Here is a 25,249-nt window from a genome sequence, read left to right on the forward strand (position 1 = left end):
GAAATTGGATACATTAAAAATATGCCAGGAAAAGCATCAATCTGAAAAGACATGCAGACCCAAGATTGGACTGAAAACAGTTCAGACACCAATCCCACCCCCTCCGTATAATATATATCCTTCATTAAGTGGTTTTAAAAATGCTGCTGATGATGATTTTTTGATTAGTTTGGGGATTATTACTCCCCAGCCTAATGCCCCTCCAGCCCCTGCTCCTGTCTCTGCAGCTCCTGCCCCTGCCCCTCCAGTCCCTGCCCCTCCAGCCCCTGTCCCTGCGCCACTTCCCATCCCGGATCTACGGCCAATACAGCCAGGCCCCTCCACTAGACCCAAACAGATTATTAGTATAAAATCACCAGACAAAGAGGGCAGCCAAGTTCAAGGCATCCTTACAGAGAATAATGACGACGAAGGAGAGTTGGAATACGAAGAACAGGGACAGGTAAATATAATAAAATTACAGAAAAAGGATGGTCAATGGAGAAGAAGTGACACCAGTCATAGAAAGGGCAGAGATGTGGAGGAATTTAGAATGCAGTTTAGATCCATGGATAAGAAACAAGAGGGAAAAAGAGAAGATGAGGGGGCCGTAGGAGGAAAGGAGTTGGCTATATTGACACTACCTTTTCTCACAGCAGGAGAACTAATTCTAAAAAAACCCCATAGAATTAGAAGATATTAATAAGATTGTTAAACATTGTCCCAAGCCTACAGTATCTCCTGGAGGTACACTTGCTTATGTAAAAAAGGCATGTTTAGGAAGAAATTACACGCAGGAAGATATGAGATTGATCATTGATGGTATTCTGGGAAATAATCCAGCTTGGGATTGGATAAATGTAAAAAGCATTAGTCACATAGAACCAAGTAATACACAGGCTACTGCCTATAAACTGAACACCACAGAAGGGAGAGAAACTATGTGGGGGGAGCTTGACACAGAACTAAAAAGGGTTTTCAAGAATAAGGCTTCCCTCCCTATTGCTACAGCATGTAAACAGAAGGTAGAAGAAACGGTTTCTCCTTACAACACACCTATCAATCCTGTTAGGAAGCCGGATGGCTCTTACAGGTTTGTACAAGATCTGAGGGCCATAAATAATTTGGTAGTTCCATTAGCCCCAATAGTGCCTGATGTGCCATCACTCCTCACCTCCATTCCGTCCGATGCAGAATATTTTACAGTGATTGATTTAACAAATGCATTTTTTTCGGTTCCTGTGGACCACCAGACAAGGGCGCTATTTGTATTTATATTCTGAAAATTGCCAGATGACCTGGTGTAGATTGCCCCAGGGCTATGTATATTCGCCTGCAGTCTACTCACTTGCCCTCCAGACCACACTGAGGTCCTGGACCCCTCCCAATGGTTCGGTTCTCCTACAATATATGGGACCTATTGATTTGTAGTCCAAGTCAGGCGGCCAGTCAGGAGGATAGTTGGTCTCTGTTAGAATGGTTGTCAGGGAATGGTCACAAAGCATCTAAAAAGACACTGCAATGGTGCCAAAAACAGGTTGAGTACCTTGGTTTTATTCTAAGTCATGGTGAGAGGAATGTCAGTCACAAAAGAGCTGCGGCTCTCGTGGGTCTGCCCCGCCCACAAACAAAAAAGGACATGCTAACTTTTCTTGGTATGATTGGTTACTGCCGCCAATGGATACCTGATTGTTCATTCTATGATCACACTCTGAGGTCTGCCACACTTTCAGAATCATCTGACATTCTCACATGGTCAAATGAAATGGTTGATGCCTTTGTGTACCTGAAGAATGCTATGGTAACGGCCCCTGGTCTTGGACTACCTGACTATAAGAAAATGTTTCATCTGTATGCGGGGGAAAATTGTACAACCATGGCGGGGGTCCCGGCTCAGGAACATGGAGGCAAGCTCCGCCCTGTAGCTTTTTTCCAAAGTAGTGCCGACTCAGGTTCAGGGCATGCCTGCTTGTCTGAGAGCTGTTGCATCGTGTGCAATTCTGGTGGAGATGGCTATTTCTTTCACATTGGGACATGAAACTACCCTACACACCACACACCAAGTGTCCTTACTACTGAAAAACATACACACTCAACACATGTCAGCACAAAGGTTGAGCGGATATGAAGTGATTCTTCTATCTGATCCCAACTTGATTATTAAATATTCTTCAGCAAATTCAGGTCCTACTCCAATTTTGAATGCCCTATTGGGGCTAAAGGGGGAACAGGATGAAGTGGCACCAGAACACAATTGTATAACCCACATACAGCAAGACACTTCCCCTAGGTCCGACATGTCAGCTGTGGCTCTTGATGGGGCCCCAGATGTGTTTGTAGATGGCTCATGTTCTAGGCCAAATGATAATACTTACCATGCAGGAGATGCCATTGTGCAACTTCCTGACAAAATACTCGAGGCAAAGCCAATCCCATATCAGTCAGCCCAAGCAGCCCAACTGATTGCCCTTACAAGAGCATGTCAATTATTTGCAGGACAGGATGTCAACATTTACACAGACTCCAAGTACCCCCATGGTGCTGTACATGATTTTGGGGTCATTTGGGAGAGAAGAGGATTCATTGCTGCTGATGGCAAAACCATATCTCACTCTTCCTTGATATCTAATCTACTCAAAGCCATACAGTTACCAAAAACATTAGCCATTCTTCATTGCAGGGCACATAGAAATCACAGAGATCATATTGCCAAAGGAAATGCATTAGCAGATAAGGTAGCAAAGGAAGCCGCATTACAACAGGTGGCCAGTGAGCAGATGTCTATGCCCACTTCAGGCGTCACAACCACCCCACATGAGCAGATGTATGTAGATTTACAAACATTTGCTACAAAAGTCGATCTAGCAGACTGGAATGGTTCTGGAGCACAACTAGATCCAGCTTCTGGTCTAGTGTGCTTAGAGGGGAAACCATGCATTCCCATGTCAAGTGCCCCATTGTTCATTGCACAGTACCACGGTCTAGGACAGCAATGGGCAAACTACGGCCCGGCGGACCTTTTAATCCGGCCCGCGGAGCTAGGCTCCCGCAAGGCCAGTGGTCGGCAAGCCGCGGCTCTTTACAAACTTAAATGCGGCTCTCCTGTGTGCCGGGCGCCCGCTCCCCTCCCTCCTCTCGGGCGGGCGGGCGGGCGGGCGGCCTCCTCTCCTCCTCTCCCCTCCCCTCCTCTCGGATGGCCGCCCCCCCTCTCGGATGGCCGCCCCCTCCCTCCTCTCGGGCGTCAGGACTCTGCAGCTGTCAGGATGTAGGCGGGGCAGCCAGGATGTAGGCGGGGCAGCGTGACGAACTCTTCTCCTCTCACAGTCCTCCCTGAAGACCAGAACGGCGCGGGAATACGAGAGGAACGCGCGGAGCAAAGGTAAGTGAATTGACACAGGGGGGACTTACTATATGGGGAATGAATTACTATATGGGGGACTTACTATATGGGGAATGAATTACTATATGGAGGACTTACTATATGGGGAATGAATTACTATATGGGGGACTTACTATATGGGGGATGAATTACTATATGGGGGACTTACTATATGGGGAATGAATTACTATATGGGGGACTTACTATATGGGGGATGAATTACTATATGGGGGACTTACTATATGGGGGATGAATTACTATATGGGGGACTTACTATATGGGGGATGAATTACTATATGGGGGACTTACTATATGGGGGATGAATTACTATATGGGGGACTTACTATATGGGGGATGAATTACTATATGGGGGACTTACTATATGGGGAATGAATTACTATATGGAGGACTTACTATATGGGGAATGAATTACTATATGGGGGACTTACTATATGGGGGATGAATTACTATATGGGGGACTTACTATATGGGGGATGAATTACTATATGGGGGACTTACTATATGGGGGATGAATTACTATATGGGGGACTTACTATATGGGGGATGAATTACTATATGGGGGACTTACTATATGGGGAATGAATTACTATATGGAGGACTTACTATATGGGGAATGAATTACTATATGGGGGACTTACTATATGGGGAATGAATTACTATATGGGGGACTTACTATATGGGGGATGAATTACTATATGGGGGACTTACTATATGGGGAATGAATTACTATATGGGGGACTTACTATATGGGGGATGAATTACTATATGGAGGACTTACTATATGGGGAATGAATTACTATATGGGGGACTTACTATATGGGGGATGAATTACTATATGGAGGACTTACTATATGGGGAATGAATTACTATATGGAGGACTTACTATATGGGGAATGAATTACTATATGGGGGACTTACTATATGGGGGATGAATTACTATATGGGGGACTTACTATATGGGGGATGAATTACTATATGGGGGACTTACTATATGGGGGATGAATTACTATATGGAGGACTTACTATATGGGGAATGAATTACTATATGGAGGACTTACTATATGGGGGATGAATTACTATATGGGGGACTTACTATATGGGGGATGAATTACTATATGGAGGACTTACTATATGGGGAATGAATTACTATATGGGGGACTTACTATATGGGGGATGAATTACTATTTGGAGGACTTACTATATGGGGAATGAATTACTATATGGAGGACTTACTATATGGGGGATGAATTACTATATGGGGGACTTACTATATGGGGGATGAATTACTATATGGAGGACTTACTATATGGGGAATGAATTACTATATGGAGGACTTACTATATGGGGGATGAATTACTATATGGGGAATGAATTACTATATGGGGGACTTACTATATGGGGGATGAATTACTATATGGAGGACTTACTATATGGGGAATGAATTACTATATGGGGGACTTACTATATGGGGGATGAATTACTATATGGAGGACTTACTATATGGGGAATGAATTACTATATGGGGGACTTACTATATGGGGGATGAATTACTATATGGGGGACTTACTATATGGGGAATGAATTACTATAGGGGGGACTTACTATATGGGGAATGAATTACTATATGGAGGACTTACTATATGGGGAATGAATTACTATATGGGGGACTTACTATATGGGGAATTAATTACTATATGGGGGACTTACTATATGGGGGACTTACTATATGGGGAATGAATTACTATATGGGGGACTTACTATATGGGGGGATGAATTACTATATGGGGGATGAATTACTATATGGGGGATGAATTACTATATGGGGGATGAATTACTATGTGGGGGATGAATTACTATATGGGGGATGAATTACTATATGGGGGATGAATTGCTATATGGGGGATGAATTACTATGGGGGACGAATTACTATATGGGGGACTAATTACTATATGGGGGATGAATTACTATATGGGGGATTAATTACTATGCTTACTATGGGGGAATATTACTATACTTACTATGGATGACACATACACATCATTCATCTACTCTTGGTCCGGCCCCCGGGTCCAATATATGAACCCATTGCGGCCCTCAAGTCAAAAAGTTTTCCCACCCCTGGTCTAGGACATAGAGGATGGAAAACAACATGTGAAACATTATTGCAGGATTTTTACATTACAGGTTTATCTAGGTTGGTGAAAGAATATGTTTCTAGGTGCATTACATGTATAAGGAACAATCCACAGAACCCAAAGAAATCACAACACCAGCATCTAGTGTACCCAACTACACCTTTCACCCATTTACAAATAGATTTTACCCACATGCCAAAAACAGGACAGAGGCAAGAGTTTTTGTTGGTAATGGTGGATATGTTCAGCAGATGGGTGGAAGCATTTGTCACTAATAAAGAAGACGCACAGACTGTAGTCAGAATTCTCACACAGGAGATAATACCCAGATGGGGATGTCCGCTGCAGATAAATTCTGATAACGGACCAGCCTTTGTGGCCAAGGTATGCCAAGACCTGGTAAAAGTACTTAGATTGGAAGTTTCATATTCCCTATCATCCTCAAAGTTGGGGTATAGTAGAAAGGATGAACAGGACAATTAAGGATAAGTTGAGGAAGGCCACTGGAGGAACCTATACCCACTGGAAGAAGATGTTACCTGCAATTCTAGCAGAGGTAAGAATGACACCTAATAAGACTACAGGGTTATCTCCTTTTGAAATATTAATGGGAAGACCGTTCCCCACTCCTTGGGCTAGACAGCCACTTATGTTAGAAAGAGGGGACCTTGACCTGGTACAACAAGAATATGTGAGAAAATTGATTCAGACTTTAGATCAGATTGAAAGAAATGTTGCTCGCACCTCTCCTTTATCTTTTCAGGAACCAACACACCTTTTCCAAGTGGGAGATGTCGTAGTGATCCGCCAACTCGCTAAAGACAAGAAGCAAGGCTACCCCTTTGGACCACCTACTACGGTGATAGCGGTTACCAGAACGGCTGTTCTGGGGAGAATTCCCAGTCCTGGATCCATGCTAGTCGAGTGAAGAAGGTGAACCAAACACCTGACAAACATGAGATGGAAAAAGGAGGTGAAGTATGAGAGAAAAATCCTCGAAGAGTGGGTGAAGTAAGTGAAAAAGACCCTGAAGATGACATTCCTTACTGCCCCTCATGGTGCTTTGAAGATCTGGATCCTATTGGGCACACTGACTGCTCTTTTTCCTGCCAGTATGGATCCTAACTAACTGTATTTATCACCCTGAGGACTTGGGCCTAATAAAAGGTATCTGTGGTCAAGGACTAGATTTAAATGAGACCCAGATAACCAAAAGTGAAAGAAAGTCAAAAAGAAGTTTTGAAGACAACAATCCTTTTTCAGGAAAAATGTTGATGATGCAGTTTAAATCTGCTTATGCTCAAAAGTCAGGTTCTGATAAATGTTGGATCTGTAGTAAGTTACATCCGAGCACATAGGAAATTCCTCTTCTGGCCGCTCCAGTCAAAATATTTTTGTTAATAACAGGGAATGTAAGTATTGGTTTGACCAATATTACTTCTAATGCCACCATATCTTTTCCAACTCTGGGAGTCACCCAACTCCCCGATTGGTGTTTTAGACTGGGGAATACTTCCCACAAGGGAAAGGGAATGTGCTCTCAGTCCATATTAAATATATCTGATCCTGGAAGGAGGGATGGAACTTCTTCTGTGAAACTCTGGCAAGTAAATGGTAGAGCCCTGAATGAAAGTTTAGAAGGGATACAAGACAATGTGGGGAAAACTATGTTTGGAAAACTTCTTTTTTATTTCACACTTGTTGTCACCCCTGAATTTCACTCTGCAATACAAAAATTGCCGATCTCCTTGGGAAACAATACCTATATCTGTTGTGGTAAGATCTGTTACCCTTGGATACCGAGTGATGTCCAGGGCTGGTGCTATGTAGCCCAATTAGTGCCAATCATGGCAGCTATAGACCAGAAGGAACACCAGGTAAAAGCCAGTACATACCCAAAACACCAACTAACTCTGAGACAGAGAAGGGAAACCAAACAAGAAAAGGTAGATCTGTTCTCTACAGGGGATAAGGTTTGGTCATGGTTCCCTACCTACACGGGATGGGGAATAACACTCATGAACAAAATAAATAGTTACACAAACATTATTGATGATATACTGGAGAGGAACTCTAAGGACATGGGGTTGCTAAATACCGAGACCAGAGCTATTAGAGAACAGCTGGAGATGCAAGAATTAGCTATTGAAAGCATGAGTGCTGCTCTGACAGGTCTGTGTGAGATGACAGAGGATTCTGAATGTTGTACTTGGATATATAATACCACAATGACTGTTCCAGATTATTATGAAATAATAAAGCAACACAGGGAACAGGTAGATGGTTTAATGGAAGAAGCTAGAGCTATAGGAAAAGATGGATGGAGTCCTTTTGATTGGCTAGGATCAGGATTTGGTTCCGTCTTTTCATGGATGAAAGGTATCGCTGTAAGAATAGTCATGATATTGTTTTTTGTTTTATTTTTATATCCATGTTTTAAATGCTTATTATATTGCATTGCTAGAGCTACCAAGCCGCAAAATACAAATGAAGGTTATCTGGCTATGTACAAAAAGATGAAGGAGGTAAAGAATTGAGATCATGTCCATGATCTAAGAGGGGATTGAAAGGATCTAGAGAACCTCCATTGTGTTGATGTACGCCATTTTAAGTATTAAGTTAGGTTTTTTCAGATATATTAGAAGTTTAATGGAACTGTTTAGTTTGCTGAAGGATGTATCAACAAAAGATAACATGACCCTGACAATGTCTTTGCCCGGCTATTTCTCAGAAAGCTAGCAAAAACAGTTTATACCAAGAAATGTATATGTCATGTTTCATGTAGTCAGCTCATGATGGAAGCTTACAAGTTACAGTTTTAGAACTCGCTCCCCCCCCTTATTATTTCTGTATCCTATATAATCTTAGTAATGTCTAATAAACTTTGAACATCTCAACAGTTTATAAGACTTTGAATTTTATAGTGAGTGCTATTTTTTGAATCACAAAAAAAATCTGTGCAATCCACAAATTTACAGATCTGACATTTTCCACATCTATACATCCCTTTTGTACGTGACTTCAACCATGCTGTTTGTTTTAATGGTTGATAGTTGGAATGAATAAGGAGGTCACCAAGATTTGGTGCTCTTCTTGCTACCATTTGGGGGCGCTCACCTACAATTTTACTCAGTTTGGGGCATTGGGTTAGAATCTTCCAGTGCTTTTCTAATATTTGTTTCACAGCCTGCCATTGAGCTCCAAATTGAATTATCATTCTAACAGGTTGCTCACTTAGTTTAACCTTCTCTTCCTTTTTTGGGGAAAATAGACTCTTACGGTCAGTTTGATATGCCCGTCTCCGAGCTTTTCTAATCTGAGAGTGAGAATATCCCCGTTCTCTAAACCTTTTATAAAGGTCCTGCGCTTCCATCCTAAAGTCATTAATGTTGGAGCAGTTTCTACGACATCTCAGGAACTGTCCTACCGGAATTCCTGTGATCAGTGAACGTGGATGATAACTTCTGGCCTCTAATAAGGTATTGGCTGCAGTTGGTTTTCTGAACGTTTTAGTAAGGAGACTTTTGTCTTCAAGTCTAATTTCCAGGTCAAGAAAGGAGATACATCTTTCATCAAACACATATGTAAGTCCAATATTGAGGGAGTTTTGATTTAACTCCTCCATGAAAAGTTTTAATTCCTCCGATGTTCCTCTCCATATAAGGAAAATATCATCAATATACCTCAACCAAATCTGGGCATGTGCAAGAAACCCTGCTGACCTGAAGACAACCTGCTCCTCCCAAAAACCTAAATGCAGACAGGCATAGGCCGGGGCCCATGGTGCCCCCATACTTGTACCTCTAATCTGTTGATAAAAGGTATTGTTAAATTGGAAAAAATTATGTCGTAATGCAAAATCCAGTAACTCACTAATAAATTTGTTTTGTCCCCCCAGAGTGTTTTATCAAGAAAGTAGAAAGTCGATCTCAAACCACATTCATGTGGGATTGATGTGTAAAGTGATTCTACATCTATTCCAACTTGAATAGACTTTTCATTTATTATTAAATTTTCAATTTTAGCCAAAACATCTTTGGTATCTCTTACATAAGATAGATTAGGGACCATATCTTTGAGGAACAAATCAATGTATTTCCCTGTTTTATCTAAGGGACCATTAATGGCAGAAACAATAGGTCTACCCGGAGGATTTTCTTGATTCTTATGTATTTTAGGGATGATATAAAAGGTAGGATGATTAAATTCCTCAATTCTTAGATATTCAAACTCCTTTTTGGTAAGAAGACCCGGCTCTTTGCCCAATGTTAACATAGAGTTTAATTTTTTCACCACTACAGGGAAAGGATTAGTAGTTAATTTTCTATACGTAGATGAATCCCCCAATAGGCACTTCACCTCTTTGACATAGTTTTGTTCATTTAAAATGACTACATTACCCCCCTTGTCACTTCTCTTAATTACTATATTTTTGGTCTCTTTTAATTCTTTAAGGGCTTTTCTTTCCTTTTTTGTAAGATTGTCACCAATTGGCATTCTCCACTCAAGGTTTTTAAGATCATCTGAAACTAAATCTAGAAATGCCGATATCCTCATGTTGGAATGTATTTTTGGCATTTTAGTCGACCTAATATTTAGATCGACTTTTCTGATCACATCATTGTGATTATCCAATTCTTTGCAGCACATATATATCCAGACCGGTCTTGGTGTGATTTTAATGGTTTTAGGTCTGTGTGTATTGTCTCATACTGAGGTGATGGTAAACCAGGGCGATTGCCCTATTGTCAATCATTAATGTGTGATAAAGCATCATTTTTGGAAATTTTTCAGAGATATGTGACTGCCTAGTCCAGCCTTTCTCAGCCAGGGTTCCTCTAAAGGGTTCTAGGGCTTCCTTGTCACTTCATTGGGCTGTATATGGAAGTGTCACCGACCAGCCGTTTCTGGATACACAGCTTTGTCATCATTGCACACACACCATTTTTTTCTGTTCAATACATTTTTATTATAATTTCACTTTTAACAAGATTGCAGAAAAAAAATCAGTAAATGGTAAAAGAAGGAATACGATTGGTCAGGAAGATCCCTTGTCTGGAATGTGGGGGCGGAGTCATTATTATTGGTGTACAATACAATACACAACGTGTTCCATTATTATAACAAAGTATTGTAGAAAAGATCCCAACATGTGACATGGCTGAATGAATGCTGGTCATATTAGTTCATCTATTCTCTAAGTGGGGTGGTATCTATTGGGCCAATCCCTTTTACAAACCACACATAATATCGCCCTTCAAAGTGAAAACAGAAACGATTCGCACAAAATCAAAGAGTAGAAATATTTTCCGGTGGATCCCCTCTACCCAGACCCCATATGTAGACATAGAACAACAAGCTGTGTTCCCTCTCGTGCCGCACTCCTCCAACCACCCAAACCCACACAGAAGCCAAGGGAAATTATGAGAGGAAAGTTCCCCCCTAGTTTGGGGCGGAGTTCTCCTTCCCTCCTGTTGGGGGATGGGAGAAGGATGGACTGAAGACAGAGAGACGCTTCGGGGTCACCACTGTTCTGTAGAGCCTTGAAATGAAGGACATCAACTTCAGAAGTTCTTGTTGTCTGTGTAAAGTTCCCCGATAACGAGATCTGGGCTCTCCCGGCTTCTAGCTCTGTAACCCGCTATATCATTATCAGGAAACGCAACTCCGACACCCAAGAAGGGCTGAAGTTGTGTCCTTCATTTCCAGGATCTACTGACCACTCTGCACCCCGACATTTACTGCACTTCATCCATGTCTTTGGGGGCCTCTCATCTCCTTATCAACTGTTCCTTCCATGATGAAGATCAGCCATGGAGTATATCTGAGGTGTATATCAGGGTGTGCTTCTTCCCCACATGAGAGCTGGGATGTCCAGCAACATTCATCTAGAAGACATTTCCCGCACTCAAGGCACTAATATACCTCCAGGGTTGTGTGGGACCCCTGATGTACAGGAAGACAGGACTTCAGTGAGGAACATTTCTCTCACTCAGGACAGGAAAGTGGCTTCTCCCCCGTGTGAGATCTCTGATGTTTGGAAAGATGGGACTTCTGTGAAAAACATTTTCCACACTCAAGACAGGAATACGGCTTCTCCCCCGTGTGAGATCTCTGATGTGTGTGAAGATTGGTCTTGTATGAAAAACACTTCCCGCACTCAGAACAGGAATACAACTTCTCCCCCGTGTGACATCTCTGATGTTTGTGAAGACTAGACATGTCTATAAAAGATTTCCTGCACTCTGTACAAGAATATGGCTTCTCCCCCGTATGAGATCTCTGATGTGTGTAAAGAATGGACTTCTGTGAAAAACATTTCCCGCACTCTGGACAGGAATACGGCTTCTCCCCTGTGTGAGATCTCTGATGTGTGTAAAGACTGGACTTCACTGAAAAACATTTCCCACACTCTGGACAGGAATACGGCTTCTTCCCTGTGTGAGATCTCTGATGTGTATAAAGATTGGACTTCCATGAAAAACATTTCCCGCACTCAGAACAGGAATATAGCTTTGTTCCAATGTGAGATTTCTGATGTGTATAAAGATTGGTCTTCTTTGAAAAACATTTCCCACACACAGGACAGGAATATGGCTTCTCCCCCGTGTGAGATCGCTGATGTGTGTAAAGACTAGACTTCACTGAAAAACATTTCCCGCACTCAGGACAGGAATACGGCTTCTCCCCCGTGTGAGATCTCTGATGTGTGTAAAGATGGGATATCTGTGTAAAACATTTCCCACAGACAGGACAGGAATATGGCTTCTCCCCCGTGTGATATCTCTGATGTGTGTGAAGACTGGACTTCTGTGAAAAACATTTCCCGCACTCTGGACAGGAATACAGCTTCTCCCCCGTGTGAGATCTCTGATGTGTGTAAAGATTGGACATCTGTGAAAAACATTTCCCACACTCAGGACAGGAATACGGCTTTTCCCCCGTGTGAGATCTCTTATGTGTGTTAAGATTGTACTTACATGAAAAACATTTCCCACACTCAGGACAGGAATACGGCTTCTCCCCTGTGTGAGATCTTTTACGCACATTAAGATGGGATTTACAGTGGAAACCCTTCCCGCACTCAGTGCAGGAGAAGCTCTTCCCTGTTGGAAGGCCGACCCGGTCCAGGACAGTCTGAGGTTCCTCAGGATACAAGGAATCCGATGGTCCATCTACACTGGGTGGTGCCGGATGGACATTGGAGGGAGCCGGGTTTTCTCCTGGACTATACTGTGTGATGTCCTCATCTTCTACTTTCCAGTCTGGAGACAAAGTGAGACAATCCTCGGAGGTTTTCCTCATCTCCCGGCCATGGACTAAAATACAAAGACAAAGAGGATTACTAGACAGGAGCTGATTGGTTCCCCCAAACCAGGACTCCGCCCACATCAGGCAGCTTGGTCTCTGAGGAGCTTACAATTCCACCCTCAAGGGAACTAGGAAATGGCTCCTCTGATCTCCTACCAGGTCATTTCTTTATTCATGGACCTTAGTCAGAGAGTGAGGAAACAACCAGAACTGTCTTTTATAGGAAGGACAGTGATGAGGGGATTATAGGACGAGGGTCCCCACCCCCTCTATCACTCATCGCCATCTTCCCAACACAAGAAGTACTGCACTTCCTTATTTACTCCATGATTTAGTCATGAAGAACAGCGGGGCTGAGCCCCACCAGAGGTCAGAGAGTGAGGATGAGGGGAGAACAACCAAGATGAAGACTGGACTGATCTTGAAGACCACCATCATTGGGGGATTGACTCCTCCCTCATTATCACTTTCTGTTTAAGGGTCCAAAGTTGGAGGATGTTATCACATTATTATCACCATGTAAAAGTCTGTGCTCCAATCACATCATCCGATATAAAATGTCCAGCTGGGAGGAAATGGGGGGAACAAAAGAGAATCCATATTATGTGTGTATATAGCAGTGGGGGGAGGGAGAGATCAGAAGTCAGGAGAATGTAATGTACAACATGGAGTATATAGTGCAGGGGTCAGGAGTATGTAATGTACAACATAGAGTATATAGTGCAGGGGTCAGGAGTATGTAATGTACAACACAGAGTATATAGTGCAGGGGTCAGGAGTATGTAATGTACAATATAGAGTATATAGTGCAGGGGTCAGGAGTATGTAATGTACACCATGGAGTATATAGTGCAGGGGTCAGGAGGATGTAATGTACAACAGAGTATATAGTGCAGGGGTCAGGAGTATGTAATGTACACCATGGAGTATATAGTGCAGGGGTCAGGAGTATGTAATGTACAACATAGAGTATATAGTGCAGGGGTCAGGAGTATGTAATGTACAACATAGAGTATATAGTGCAGGGGTCAGGAGGATGTAATGTACAACATAGAGTATATAGTGCAGGGGTCAGGAGGATGTAATGTACAACATAGAGTATATAGTGCAGGGGTCAGGAGTATGTAATGTACAACATAGAGTATATAGTGCAGGGGTCAGGAGTATGTAATGTACAACACAGAGTATATAGTGCAGGGGTCAGGAGTATGTAATGTACACCATGGAGTATATAGTGCAGGGGTCAGGAGTATGTAATGTACAACAGATGTTATGTTCCTGTGATGTCAGGTTCCTGTGATGTAAAAAATAAGACAAAGATGAATCATTTCAGAACTTTTTCCATCTTTAATGTGACCTATAAACTGTACAACTCAGTTGAACAACAAAATGAAATCGTTTAGGTGGGGATAGTAAAAATAAAAAACTAAAATAATCTGGTTGCATAAGTGAGCACACCCTTACACTAATCCTTTGTTGAAGCCCCTTTTGATGTGATTCCAGCACTCAGTCTTTTTGGGGGAGGAGTCTATCAGCACGGCACATCCTGACTTGGCAATATTTGCCCGCTCATCCTTGCAAAAACACTCCAAATCTGTCAGATTGCGTGTCATCTCCTGCGCACAGCCCTCTGCAGATCACCCCACAGCTTGTCCATCAGATTCAGGTCTGGGCTCTGGCATTCCAAATCTTCCATCTTTTTCTGGTGAAGCCGTTCCTTTGTGGATTTGGATGGATGCTTTGTGGTTGTCATGCTGAAAGGTGAAGCTCCTCTTTGTTCAGCTTTGTAGCAGAAGCCAGAAGGTTTTGTGCCGATATTGACTGGCATTTGGACCTGTTCATAATTCCCTCTACCTTGACCCCAGTTCCAGCTGAAGAAAAACAGCCCCAAAGCATGATGCTGCCACCACCATGCTTCACAGTGGGTATGGTGTTCTTCTGGTGATGTGCAGTGTTGTTTTTGTGCCAAACATATCTTTTGGAATTATGGCCAGAAAGTTCAACCTTGGTGTCATCAGACCAAAACACATTTCCCACATGTTTCTGGGAGACTTCAGATGTGTTTTTACAGAATGTAGCCGGGCTTGGGTGGTTTTCTTCCAAAGAAAAGTCTTCCGTCTTCCACTCTACCCCATAGCCCAGACATATGAAGAACACGGAGATTGTTGTCACATGGACCACACAGCCAGGACTTGCCACATATTCCTGCAGCTCCTTTCATGTTGCTGTAGGCCTCTTGGCCGCCTCCCACACCAGTGTTCTTCTCGTCTTCTCATCCATTTTGGAGGGACGGCCAGTTCTTGGTGATGTCACTGTTGGTGATGTCACTGTTGGTGATGTCACTGCTGCGCCATATTCTCTCCACTTGATGATGACTGTCTTCACTGTGTTCCATTGTACATCTAATGCCTTGGAAATTCTTTTGTACCCTTCTCCTGACCGATACCTTTTAACAATGAGATCCCTCTGATGCTTTGCAAGCTCTCTGCAGACCATGGCTTTTTCTGTAGGATGCGACTAAGAAAATGTAAGAAAAGACAGACTAGAACAGCTGAACTTTATTTGGGGTTAATCAGAGACACTTTAAATGATGGCGGGTGTGTACTGACTCCTATATCACATGATTGTGAGTGTGAATGCTTAATTATGAACACAGCTACATCCCCAGTTATAAGAGGGTGTGCACACTTATGCAACCACATTATTTTAGTATTTTTTGTTGACTTCCTCACTCAAAGTTTTCAGTTTGTTTTTAAATTGAGTTGTACAGTTTATAGGTCACATTAAAGGTGGAAAAGTTCTGAAATTAGTTATCTTTGTCTCATTTTTTTACATCACAGAAACCTGACATTTTAACAGTGGTGTGTAGACTTTTTATATCCACTATAGAGTATATAGTGCAGGGGTCAGGACTATGTAATGTACAACATAGAGTATATAGTGCAGGGGTCAGGAGTATGTAATGTACAACATAGAGTATGTAGTGCAGGAGTCAGGAGGATGTAATGTACAACAGAGTATATAGTGCAGTGGTCAGGAGTATGTAATGTACAACATAGAGTATATAGTGCAGGGGTCAGGAGTATGTAATGTACAACATAGAGTATATAGTGCAGGGGTCAGGAGTATGTAATGTACAACATAGAGTATGTAGTGCAGGGGTCAGGAGTATGTAATGTACAACATAGAGTATATAGTGCAGGGGTCAGGAGGATGTAATGTACAATATAAATTATATAATCTAATGGTCAGGGCTGATAATATTGTTATTCAGTATTTAAACGGTTGCTTGCCTCCCATCTCCTGAGACTGCACTCAGTGACTTGGGTCTGAGACACTACAGACATATCCCTCCACCCGGCACAGCCAGCAGATAACAGAGAAGGTCCCCTGGAGGAGTCAGGAGTCAGGCACAAGGCAGGAGACCCCAGTCACATGTCCTGGGTGCCTACATTATGCAATGCTTAGAGTAAAAATCTACATTTTGCTGCCAGCTGAACCCCAGAACCTCCATAAATCCAGTCTAGAGACATAAATTGTGTCTGCAGCACAGAGAAGGAAGATTATCCGAGAGAAATCCAGGAATACAGGACGGGGAACACAGCTCAGGAAAGTGACCAGGGGATTACAGGCTGATATCACCCAGTCCCCGCCCTACTCTGGACCAATCAGTGAGCAGTATGGGTGGAGGAATGGATTTAGTGTTCATGACCCACCTGTGCTGATCTCTGTAGGAGTGTCCTCCTCTATAAATGTCCCCGTTATTCCATCCTCCTCCATAGACTGCTGATCATCCCTCACATACGCCTCTTCTTCTTCTGCTTTCACCTCAAATTCTATATTGATTGGATCTCCACTCTAAATCAAGGAAATGAGAGAAAATATCATCTGTAAAATATAAGGTCACATAAAATATCCACACATTGTCTCCATGAGTCCATGTTCTAGATCCCACCAACCTTGTAACAATGAGGGATGGTGTGACCTTCCTGTGTGGAATCCCGGGAATACAGAGGACGGGGACATCTCTCTGGTGGGTTCCTGGTATTAGGTGGCTCCATCATATCCTTGTGTCCTTCTGAAAACTCCTCCATCACTCCATACTCCTCATCCTCCTCTTTATACTCTTCTTTAACATCAATATTATCATCCCCGAGGATTCCACTCTGAAAGATATAATAAAACATTCATTGTAACAAACATGCTGTGTATAAATCACAACTACCAATAATTGTTCCTCATCTACCTGATGATGGTGAGGGATGGTGTGACCTTCCTGTGTGGAATCCCGGGAATACAGAGGACGGGGACATCTCTCTGGTGGGTTCCTGTAGCTGGATGACTCCACCATGGTGTCCTGGTACAGATCTTTGTGTTCTTTTAGAAGCTGTGACTCCTCCATCCCGCCATCCTCATCCTCCTCCTCTTTTATCTCTTCTTTATCCTCAACTTTAGGATCTCTCAGGTTTCCACTCTGAATATATAATAAAAATGCCATCAATGGTAACAATGCAGATAATGTACAGATCCTAATGATACTATCAGTGATTGTTCCTCATCTACCTGATGATGGTGAGGGATGGTGTGACCTTCCTGTGTGGAATCCCGGGAATACAGAGGACGGGGACATCTCTCTGGTGGGTTCCCATGACTGGATCCATCTGTAGGAAACACACACACTGACTGAATCCATTGTTTCTATGTGTTTATCAGATGATGGGGGATCTAGGTGGATCCTCCGTACTGCTCTCTCCTTTACAATAAAGTCTCCTCTTACCCGGTGATGTGAGGGGCGGCTGATTGTCCATCATGACGTCCTTGTAGAGATCCTTGTGTCCTTCTAAATAGTGATGTGTATCCTCTGCTGGAGATAAAAGATGTCACAGTGACTATGGAGGAAGAGGACAGACATGACAATGGAGGAAGAGGACAGACATGACTATGGACGGAGAGGACGGACAGGACTATGGAGGAAGAGGACGGACATGACTATGGAGGAAGAGGACGGACATGACGGGGGGTTACTGGGTGTAAATAGAACATAACATCGTATTACTGGTTTATGACTATGACCTGTGTCTGGTCTGTGTTTGAGAATCATCCCCCCCATTCATGTGATCCGTATCAGTTCCTAATTGAGGCGGAGATGAGTGCTCATTTGGCCATCTCCCTATAAATTTAGAACAGCTTATGGGGGAGATCACTGATGGGAGGGCACAGTCACTGATGGGGTGCTGCATTTGAGTGAGTTCTGCGTTGATGAAGTGCTAAGAAGCAGTTGAACTAAAGCAGCAGGAAGATAAAACAACAAGAAACTCTCCTGCATGCTGGACAGACTACAAGCAAACACCCCGGGAAACATCTCTTACAAGTCTGAGTGCCACTCCGTGTACCTTTCATATGTCCCCTCTACTCCTCCTTTTCATATTACTTTCCTGCGTTCCCAAAATCTCACTTCTTTACCCCTCTGCTCCACCCCAAAACTTATACATCTCCCCCTCACTGCTACCATCTCCCTACTACTGCTCTCATCACCTCCTGCTGACCCAAACACCAGGACTGGAAGGCATGTGCGCTCATGTACATCCTGCTCCCATTTTACTTTCCTCACCCTCCTTCTCCGAACATCTGGGGATATCTCCCCAAACCCTGGTCCTCCACTATCTCACCCCCACACCAGGCATCCTCTTTCTTCCATGGAATAGCCACAATCCCCTCAATTTAATATCAGCCCCTGTGCTCCCAAAAACCAGGCTCCCTTTTTCATAAGCGCTCTGGAATGCCCGCTCTGTCTGTAATAAGCCTCTCTCCATGACCTTTTTGACTCTCCCTTAACCTACTAGCAATTACAGAAACCTGGCTCCAAGCAGCAGATCCTACTTCCCCCGCAGCACTTTCCTATGGAGGCCTCCTCTGGACCCACTCACCCAGACCCAGTGGTCAGAAAGGTGGTGGGGTTGGTTTGCTTCTATCCCCACTGAGCACCTTTCAAGTCCCCCCTAACCCTCCCTCTCTATCCTTCTCTTCTTCCCAGACTCACTGCATCCGGCTGTTTTCTCCCATTTCTCTGAGGATTGCAGTGATCTATCGGCCTCCTGGACCCGTGTCCCACTTTCTTGATGATTTCTCCTCCTGGCTACCCTACTTTCTCTCCTCTGAACTACCCGCTATCATTCTCAGAGATTTTAACATCCCTATTAATGTCAACAACCCGGCTACATCCCAACTCTTCAACCTAACCTCATCTTTTGCATTAGCACAATGTATACAGTCCTCCACTCACTCTGATGGACGCCGTCCTCCACTCACTCTGATGGGAGAACATTAGACCTTGTTTTCTCCCATCTTTGCACTCCCTACAACCTCACAAACACCCCCTTTCCTCTCTCTGATCACAATCTCATCACCTTCACAGTCTCCTCATCTTCAAACACCTATCCCTCCAAGCAGCAAACAATTACCTGCAGAAACCTTCACAACTTGAACCCGGCTCCTTTCCACTCTGCAACTGACCGACTCTATGACAGAATCTCTCCCCTGTCCTGCCCTGACCTGGCCACTGCTGTCTACAACAGTTCACTATCATCCACATTAGACTCACTTGCTCCTCTAACAACACGAAGCATCCGGCCCCGACCATTACAACCTTGGCAGACTGAAGACACCAGAAATCTTAAGTGACATAGTCGTGCGCTGGAGCGATTCTGGCGTAAAACCAAATCTCAGCAAGCATTCACCCGATGTAAATCTGCTTTCTTCATATACAATTCCTCCCTCCATGCTGCCAAACAAGACGACTTTGTCACTCTCATCAATACCTGCTCATTCAGTCCTCGTTTTCTCTTCTCTACTTTTAACTCTCTACTTTCTCCACCTCCACCCAGTACCTCACTCACTGCTCATGAGATTGCAAATCATTTAAAAAACAAGACTGATGCAATCCGTAGGGGCATCACCACTGCACAGACATCCATCCCACTTAGCATACCTTATACTAAACCTCCCTCAACACTTTCCTCTTCTGACCTCGCTACTACCGAAGAGATCACTAAGGTCTTCTCAGAAGCCCGTCTCACCACCTGCCCCCTGGATCCTGTCCCCTCACAGCTACTATGGTCACCCTCTTCTTCCATCCTATGATCCCTCACTCACATCTTCAATCTTTCCCTCTCTACTGGTGCCTTCCCCTCCCCTCTAAAGCATGTGCATATAACTCCCATACTTAAAAAGCCCTCCCTGGACCCCATCAACCTGAACAACTTAAGACCCATCTCCCTGCTGCCATTTACCTCTAAACGCTTAGAACGCTTAGTCTACAATCGCCTGAGCTCCTACCTCACTGACAACAACCTTCTCGACCCTTTACAGTCTGGCTTTCACTCACTACACGCCACTGACACCGCCCTACTAAACCTCACTAATGATCTACTAACTGCTAAGACCAATGGCCACTACTCCATACTCATCCCAACCAATGGCCACTACTTCATACTCATCCCAACCAATGGCCACTACTCCATACTAATCCCAACCGATGGCCACTACTCCATACTAATCCCAATCGATGGCCACTACTCCATACTAATCCAAACCGATGGCCACTAATCCGTACTCATCCCAACCGATGGCCACTACTCCGTACTCATCCCAACCGATGGCCACTACTCCGTACTCATCCCAACCGATGGCCACTACTCCATACTCATCCAAACCGATGGCCACTACTCCGTACTCATCCCAACCGATGGCCACTACTCCGCACTCAGCCCAACCGACGGCCACTACTCCGCACTCATCCCAACCGACGGTCACTACTCCGTACTCATCCCAACCGACGACCACTACTCCGTACTCAGCCCAACCGACGGCCACTACTCCGTACTCAGCCCAACCGATGGCCACTACTCCTTACTCATCCCAACCGATGGCCACTACTCCGTACTCATCCCAACTGACGGCCACTACTCCGTACTCATCCCAACCGACGGCCACTACTCCGTACTCAGCCCAACCGACGGCCACTACTCCTTACTCATCCCAACCGATGGTCACTACTCCGTACTCATCCCAACCAACGGCCACTACTCCGTACTCATCCTAACCAATGGCCACTACTCCGTACCCATCTCAATCAATGGCCACTACTCCGTACCTATCCCAACCAATGGCCACTACTCCATACTCATCCCAGCCACTGGCCACTACTCCCTACTCCTTCCAACCAATGGCCACTACTCCATACTCTTACTACTTGACCTCTCTGAAGCTTTTGATACTGTTGACAATCCTCTCCTGCTCAAAAAACTCCACTCTCTGAGTCTCAGAGACTCTGCTCTCTCCTGGTTCTCCTCCTACCTATCACAGCGCTCCTTAAGCATTACCTATAATGCTGCTTCCTCCTCTTCACTCCCTCTTTCTATAGGGGTGCCTCAAGGATCTGTCCTTGGACCCCTTCTCTTCTCCATCTACACCTCCTCCATTGGTCACTTGATAAACGCCCATGGCTTAAAAGTACCATCTCTATGATAATGATACACAAATCTATCTTTCTACTCCTCACCTCACCCCTTCAGTCACCTCCTCACCTCACCCCTTCATTACTAACCTACTAAGCGACATATCGGCATGGATGTCACTCCACTTCCTCTAACTCAATCTTTTCAAAACTGAGCTCTTAGTATTTCCTCCAGCCCGTGCCCCCTCCCCTGACTTCTCCATCAAGATCAATAACACAATCATCAGTCCCACCCCTCATGCCAGGGTACTAGGTGTAATCCTAGACTCCCATCTGTTCTTTCAACCCCAAATCCAATCGCTGTCCAAATCTTGTAGACTTCACCAAGACAACATCTCCAAGATACGCCCGTTCCTAACCTCGGAAACCACTAAGCAAGTTATTCTCTCCATTGTTATATCTCGCCTTGACTATTGTAACTCCCTCCTCATTGGCCGACCTCATCACAGGCTATCCCCTCTTCAGTCTATCATGAATGCTGCTGCCAGACTCATCCACCTTACTATCCTTTCTGTATCTGCCACCCCTCTATGCCAATCCCTCCACTGGCCTCCACCCAGTGTGCTCCACCCCTCTCTGCCAAGCCCTCCACTGGCCTCCATTCACTGTCCTCCACCCCTCTCTGTCAATCCCTCCACTGGCCTCCATTCAGTATCCTCCACCCCCCTCTGTAAATCCCTCCACTGGCTTCCCGTTGCCCAATGGATATAATTCAAAACATTAACAATAACATATAAAGCCATTTATAACTGCCCAAAAATACATCACCAATCTTGTCTCCAAATATCACCCAAACCGTCCTCTCCGCTCCTCGCAAGACCTCCTACTCTCTAGCTCCCTTGTCTCCTCCTCCCATGCTAATCTCCAGGACTTCTCCAGAGACTCCCCCATCCTCTGGAACTTTCTACCACAATTTATCAGACTATCGCCTACTCTGCTCACTTTTAGGCGATCTCTGATAACCTCTCTCTTCAGGGAAGCCTATCCTGCCTCTTCTACTCTTCCTACCAGTCCATCCCCCACAGTTACTACCTCTTGTACCACTAGCCCCTCCCTTTTAGATTGTAAACTCCCAGGATCAGGGCCCTCCTATCCCTCTTGTATTGAACTGTATTGTTGCTGTATTGTCTACCGTTATATTGTAAAGCGCTGAGAAAACTTTTGGCGCCATAAATCCTGTATAATAATTACCTCCTCTACACGTCCACCAACCTCTCCAATCTCCTTCAGACCGCATAGAACTTTGTGTCTTTATTCCAAATGACTTCTTGTCTGTTCCTGACATCACTTCCTGACTGTATTCCATAGAGAAGTCCTGTCTGGGTAGTAGAAAGGAGATCACCATCTTGTGGCATTCAGAGGAACTGCAGCCCCGAGAAATGTCCCTTAATCATCATTCCTGTATTGTATCTACCTTACAGAGATACCAGGGAAGTTCCAAAATAACTAAAAAAAGTAAGAAACAATAAACCTAACTCTTATGCAACCAACTGCTTAAAAAAGATATTTTACTACAGATAGAAAAGTCTTAAAGACACAGAACATAAGATAAAAACAAAAGGTATACATAATAAAACAGAGACCTCTAAAATCAGACTATCCAGAATGTCCAATCCTTCATATCAGAGAGAGACAGACTACCCAGAATGTCCAATCCTTCATATCAGAGAGAGACAGACTACCCAGAATGTCCAATCCTCCATATCAGAGACCAAGACAGACTACCCAGAATGTCCCGTCCTCCATATCAGAGACCGAGACAGACTACCCAGAATGTCCCGTCCTTCATATCAGAGACCAAGACAAACTACCCAGAATGTCCCATCCTTCATATCAGAGAGAGACAGACTACCCAGAATGTCCCGTCCTTCATATCAGTGACCAAGACAAACTACCCAGAATGTCCCATCCTTCATATCAGAGAGAGACAGACTACCCAGAATGTCCCGTCCTTCATATCAGAGAGAGACAGACTACCCAGAATGTCCCGTCCTCCATATCAGAGAGAGACAGACTATCCAGAATGTCCCATCCTTCATATCAGAGACCGAGACAGACTACCCAGAATATCCCGTCCTCCATATCAGAGATAGACAGACTACCCAGAATGTCCCGTCCTCCATATCAGAGAGAGACAGACTACCCAGAATGTCTCGTCCTTCATATCAGAGAGAGACAGACTACCCAGAATGTCCCATCCTTCATATCAGAGAGAGACAGACTACCCAGAATGTCCCATCCTTCATATCAGAGAGAGACAGACTACCCAGAATGTCCCGTCCTCCATATCAGAGAGAGACAGACTATCCAGAATGTCCCATCCTTCATATCAGAGAGAGACACAGACTACCCAGAATGTCCCATCCTTCATATCAGAGAGAGACAGACTACCCAGAATGTCCAATCCTTCATATCAGAGAGAGACAGACTACCCAGAATGTCCAATCCTCCATATCAGAGACCAAGACAGACTACCCAGAATGTCCCGTCCTCCATATCAGAGACCGAGACAGACTACCCAGAATGTCCCGTCCTTCATATCAGAGACCAAGACAAACTACCCAGAATGTCCCATCCTTCATATCAGAGAGAGACAGACTACCCAGAATGTCCCGTCCTTTATCTCAGTGACCAAGACAAACTACCCAGAATGTCCCATCCTTCATATCAGAGAGAGACAGACTACCCAGAATGTCCCGTCCTTCATATCAGAGAGAGACAGACTACCCAGAATGTCCCGTCCTCCATATCAGAGAGAGACAGACTATCCAGAATGTCCCATCCTTCATATCAGAGACCGAGACAGACTACCCAGAATGTCTCGTCCTTCATATCAGAGAGAGACACAGACTACCCAGAATGTCCCATCCTTCATATCAGAGAGAGACAGACTACCCAGAATGTCCCATCCTTCATATCAGAGAGAGACAGACTACCCAGAATGTCCCGTCCTCCATATCAGAGAGAGACAGACTATCCAGAATGTCCCATCCTTCATATCAGAGAGAGACACAGACTACCCAGAATGTCCCATCCTTCATATCAGAGAGAGACAGACTACCCAGAATGTCCAATCCTTCATATCAGAGAGAGACAGACTACCCAGAATGTCCAATCCTCCATATCAGAGACCGAGACAGACTACCCAGAATGTCCCGTCCTTCATATCAGAGACCAAGACAAACTACCCAGAATGTCCCATCCTTCATATCAGAGAGAGACAGACTACCCAGAATGTCCCGTCCTTCATATCAGTGACCAAGACAAACTACCCAGAATGTCCCATCCTTCATATCAGAGAGAGACAGACTACCCAGAATGTCCCGTCCTTCATATCAGAGAGAGACAGACTACCCAGAATGTCCCGTCCTCCATATCAGAGAGAGACAGACTATCCAGAATGTCCCATCCTTCATATCAGAGACCGAGACAGACTACCCGGAATGTCCCGTCCTTCATATCAGAGAGAGACAGACTACCCAGAATATCCCATCCTCCATATCAGAGATAGACAGACTACCCAGAATGTCCCGTCCTCCATATCAGAGAGAGACAGACTACCCAGAATGTCCCGTCCTCCATATCAGAGATAGACAGACTACCCAGAATGTCCCGTCCTTCATATCAGAGAGAGACAGACTACCCAGAATGTCCCATCCTTCATATCAGAGAGAGACAGACTACCCAGAATGTCCCGTCCTCCATATCAGAGAGAGACAGACTATCCAGAATGTCCCATCCTTCATATCAGAGACCGAGACAGACTACCCAGAATATCCCATCCTCCATATCAGAGATAGACAGACTACCCAGAATGTCCCGTCCTCCATATCAGAGAGAGACAGACTACCCAGAATGTCCCATCCTTCATATCAGAGAGAGACAGACTACCCAGAATGTCCCATCCT

The 25,249-nt window shown here is 44.3% G+C and overlaps 1 protein-coding gene across 1 annotated transcript in view; it reads right to left on the minus strand.

Moving 5' to 3' along the window:
• The window catches only part of LOC149461948 (uncharacterized), an 80,577-nt gene that overhangs the window by 21,843 nt on the left and 33,485 nt on the right, over positions 1-25,249 (minus strand). Inside the window, exon 2 of the mRNA XM_089677761.1 lies at positions 11,525-12,474. Within this exon, the coding sequence (XP_089533887.1) occupies positions 11,525-12,474 (950 nt within the window). The remainder of the gene's footprint in view (positions 1-11,524; positions 12,475-25,249) is intronic.

This window comes from Staurois parvus, unplaced genomic scaffold, assembly GCF_062004578.1.
Source record: "Staurois parvus isolate SC_StPar_1 unplaced genomic scaffold, SC_StPar_1.0 ptg000191l, whole genome shotgun sequence".
NCBI classification, from domain to species: domain Eukaryota; kingdom Metazoa; phylum Chordata; class Amphibia; order Anura; family Ranidae; genus Staurois; species Staurois parvus.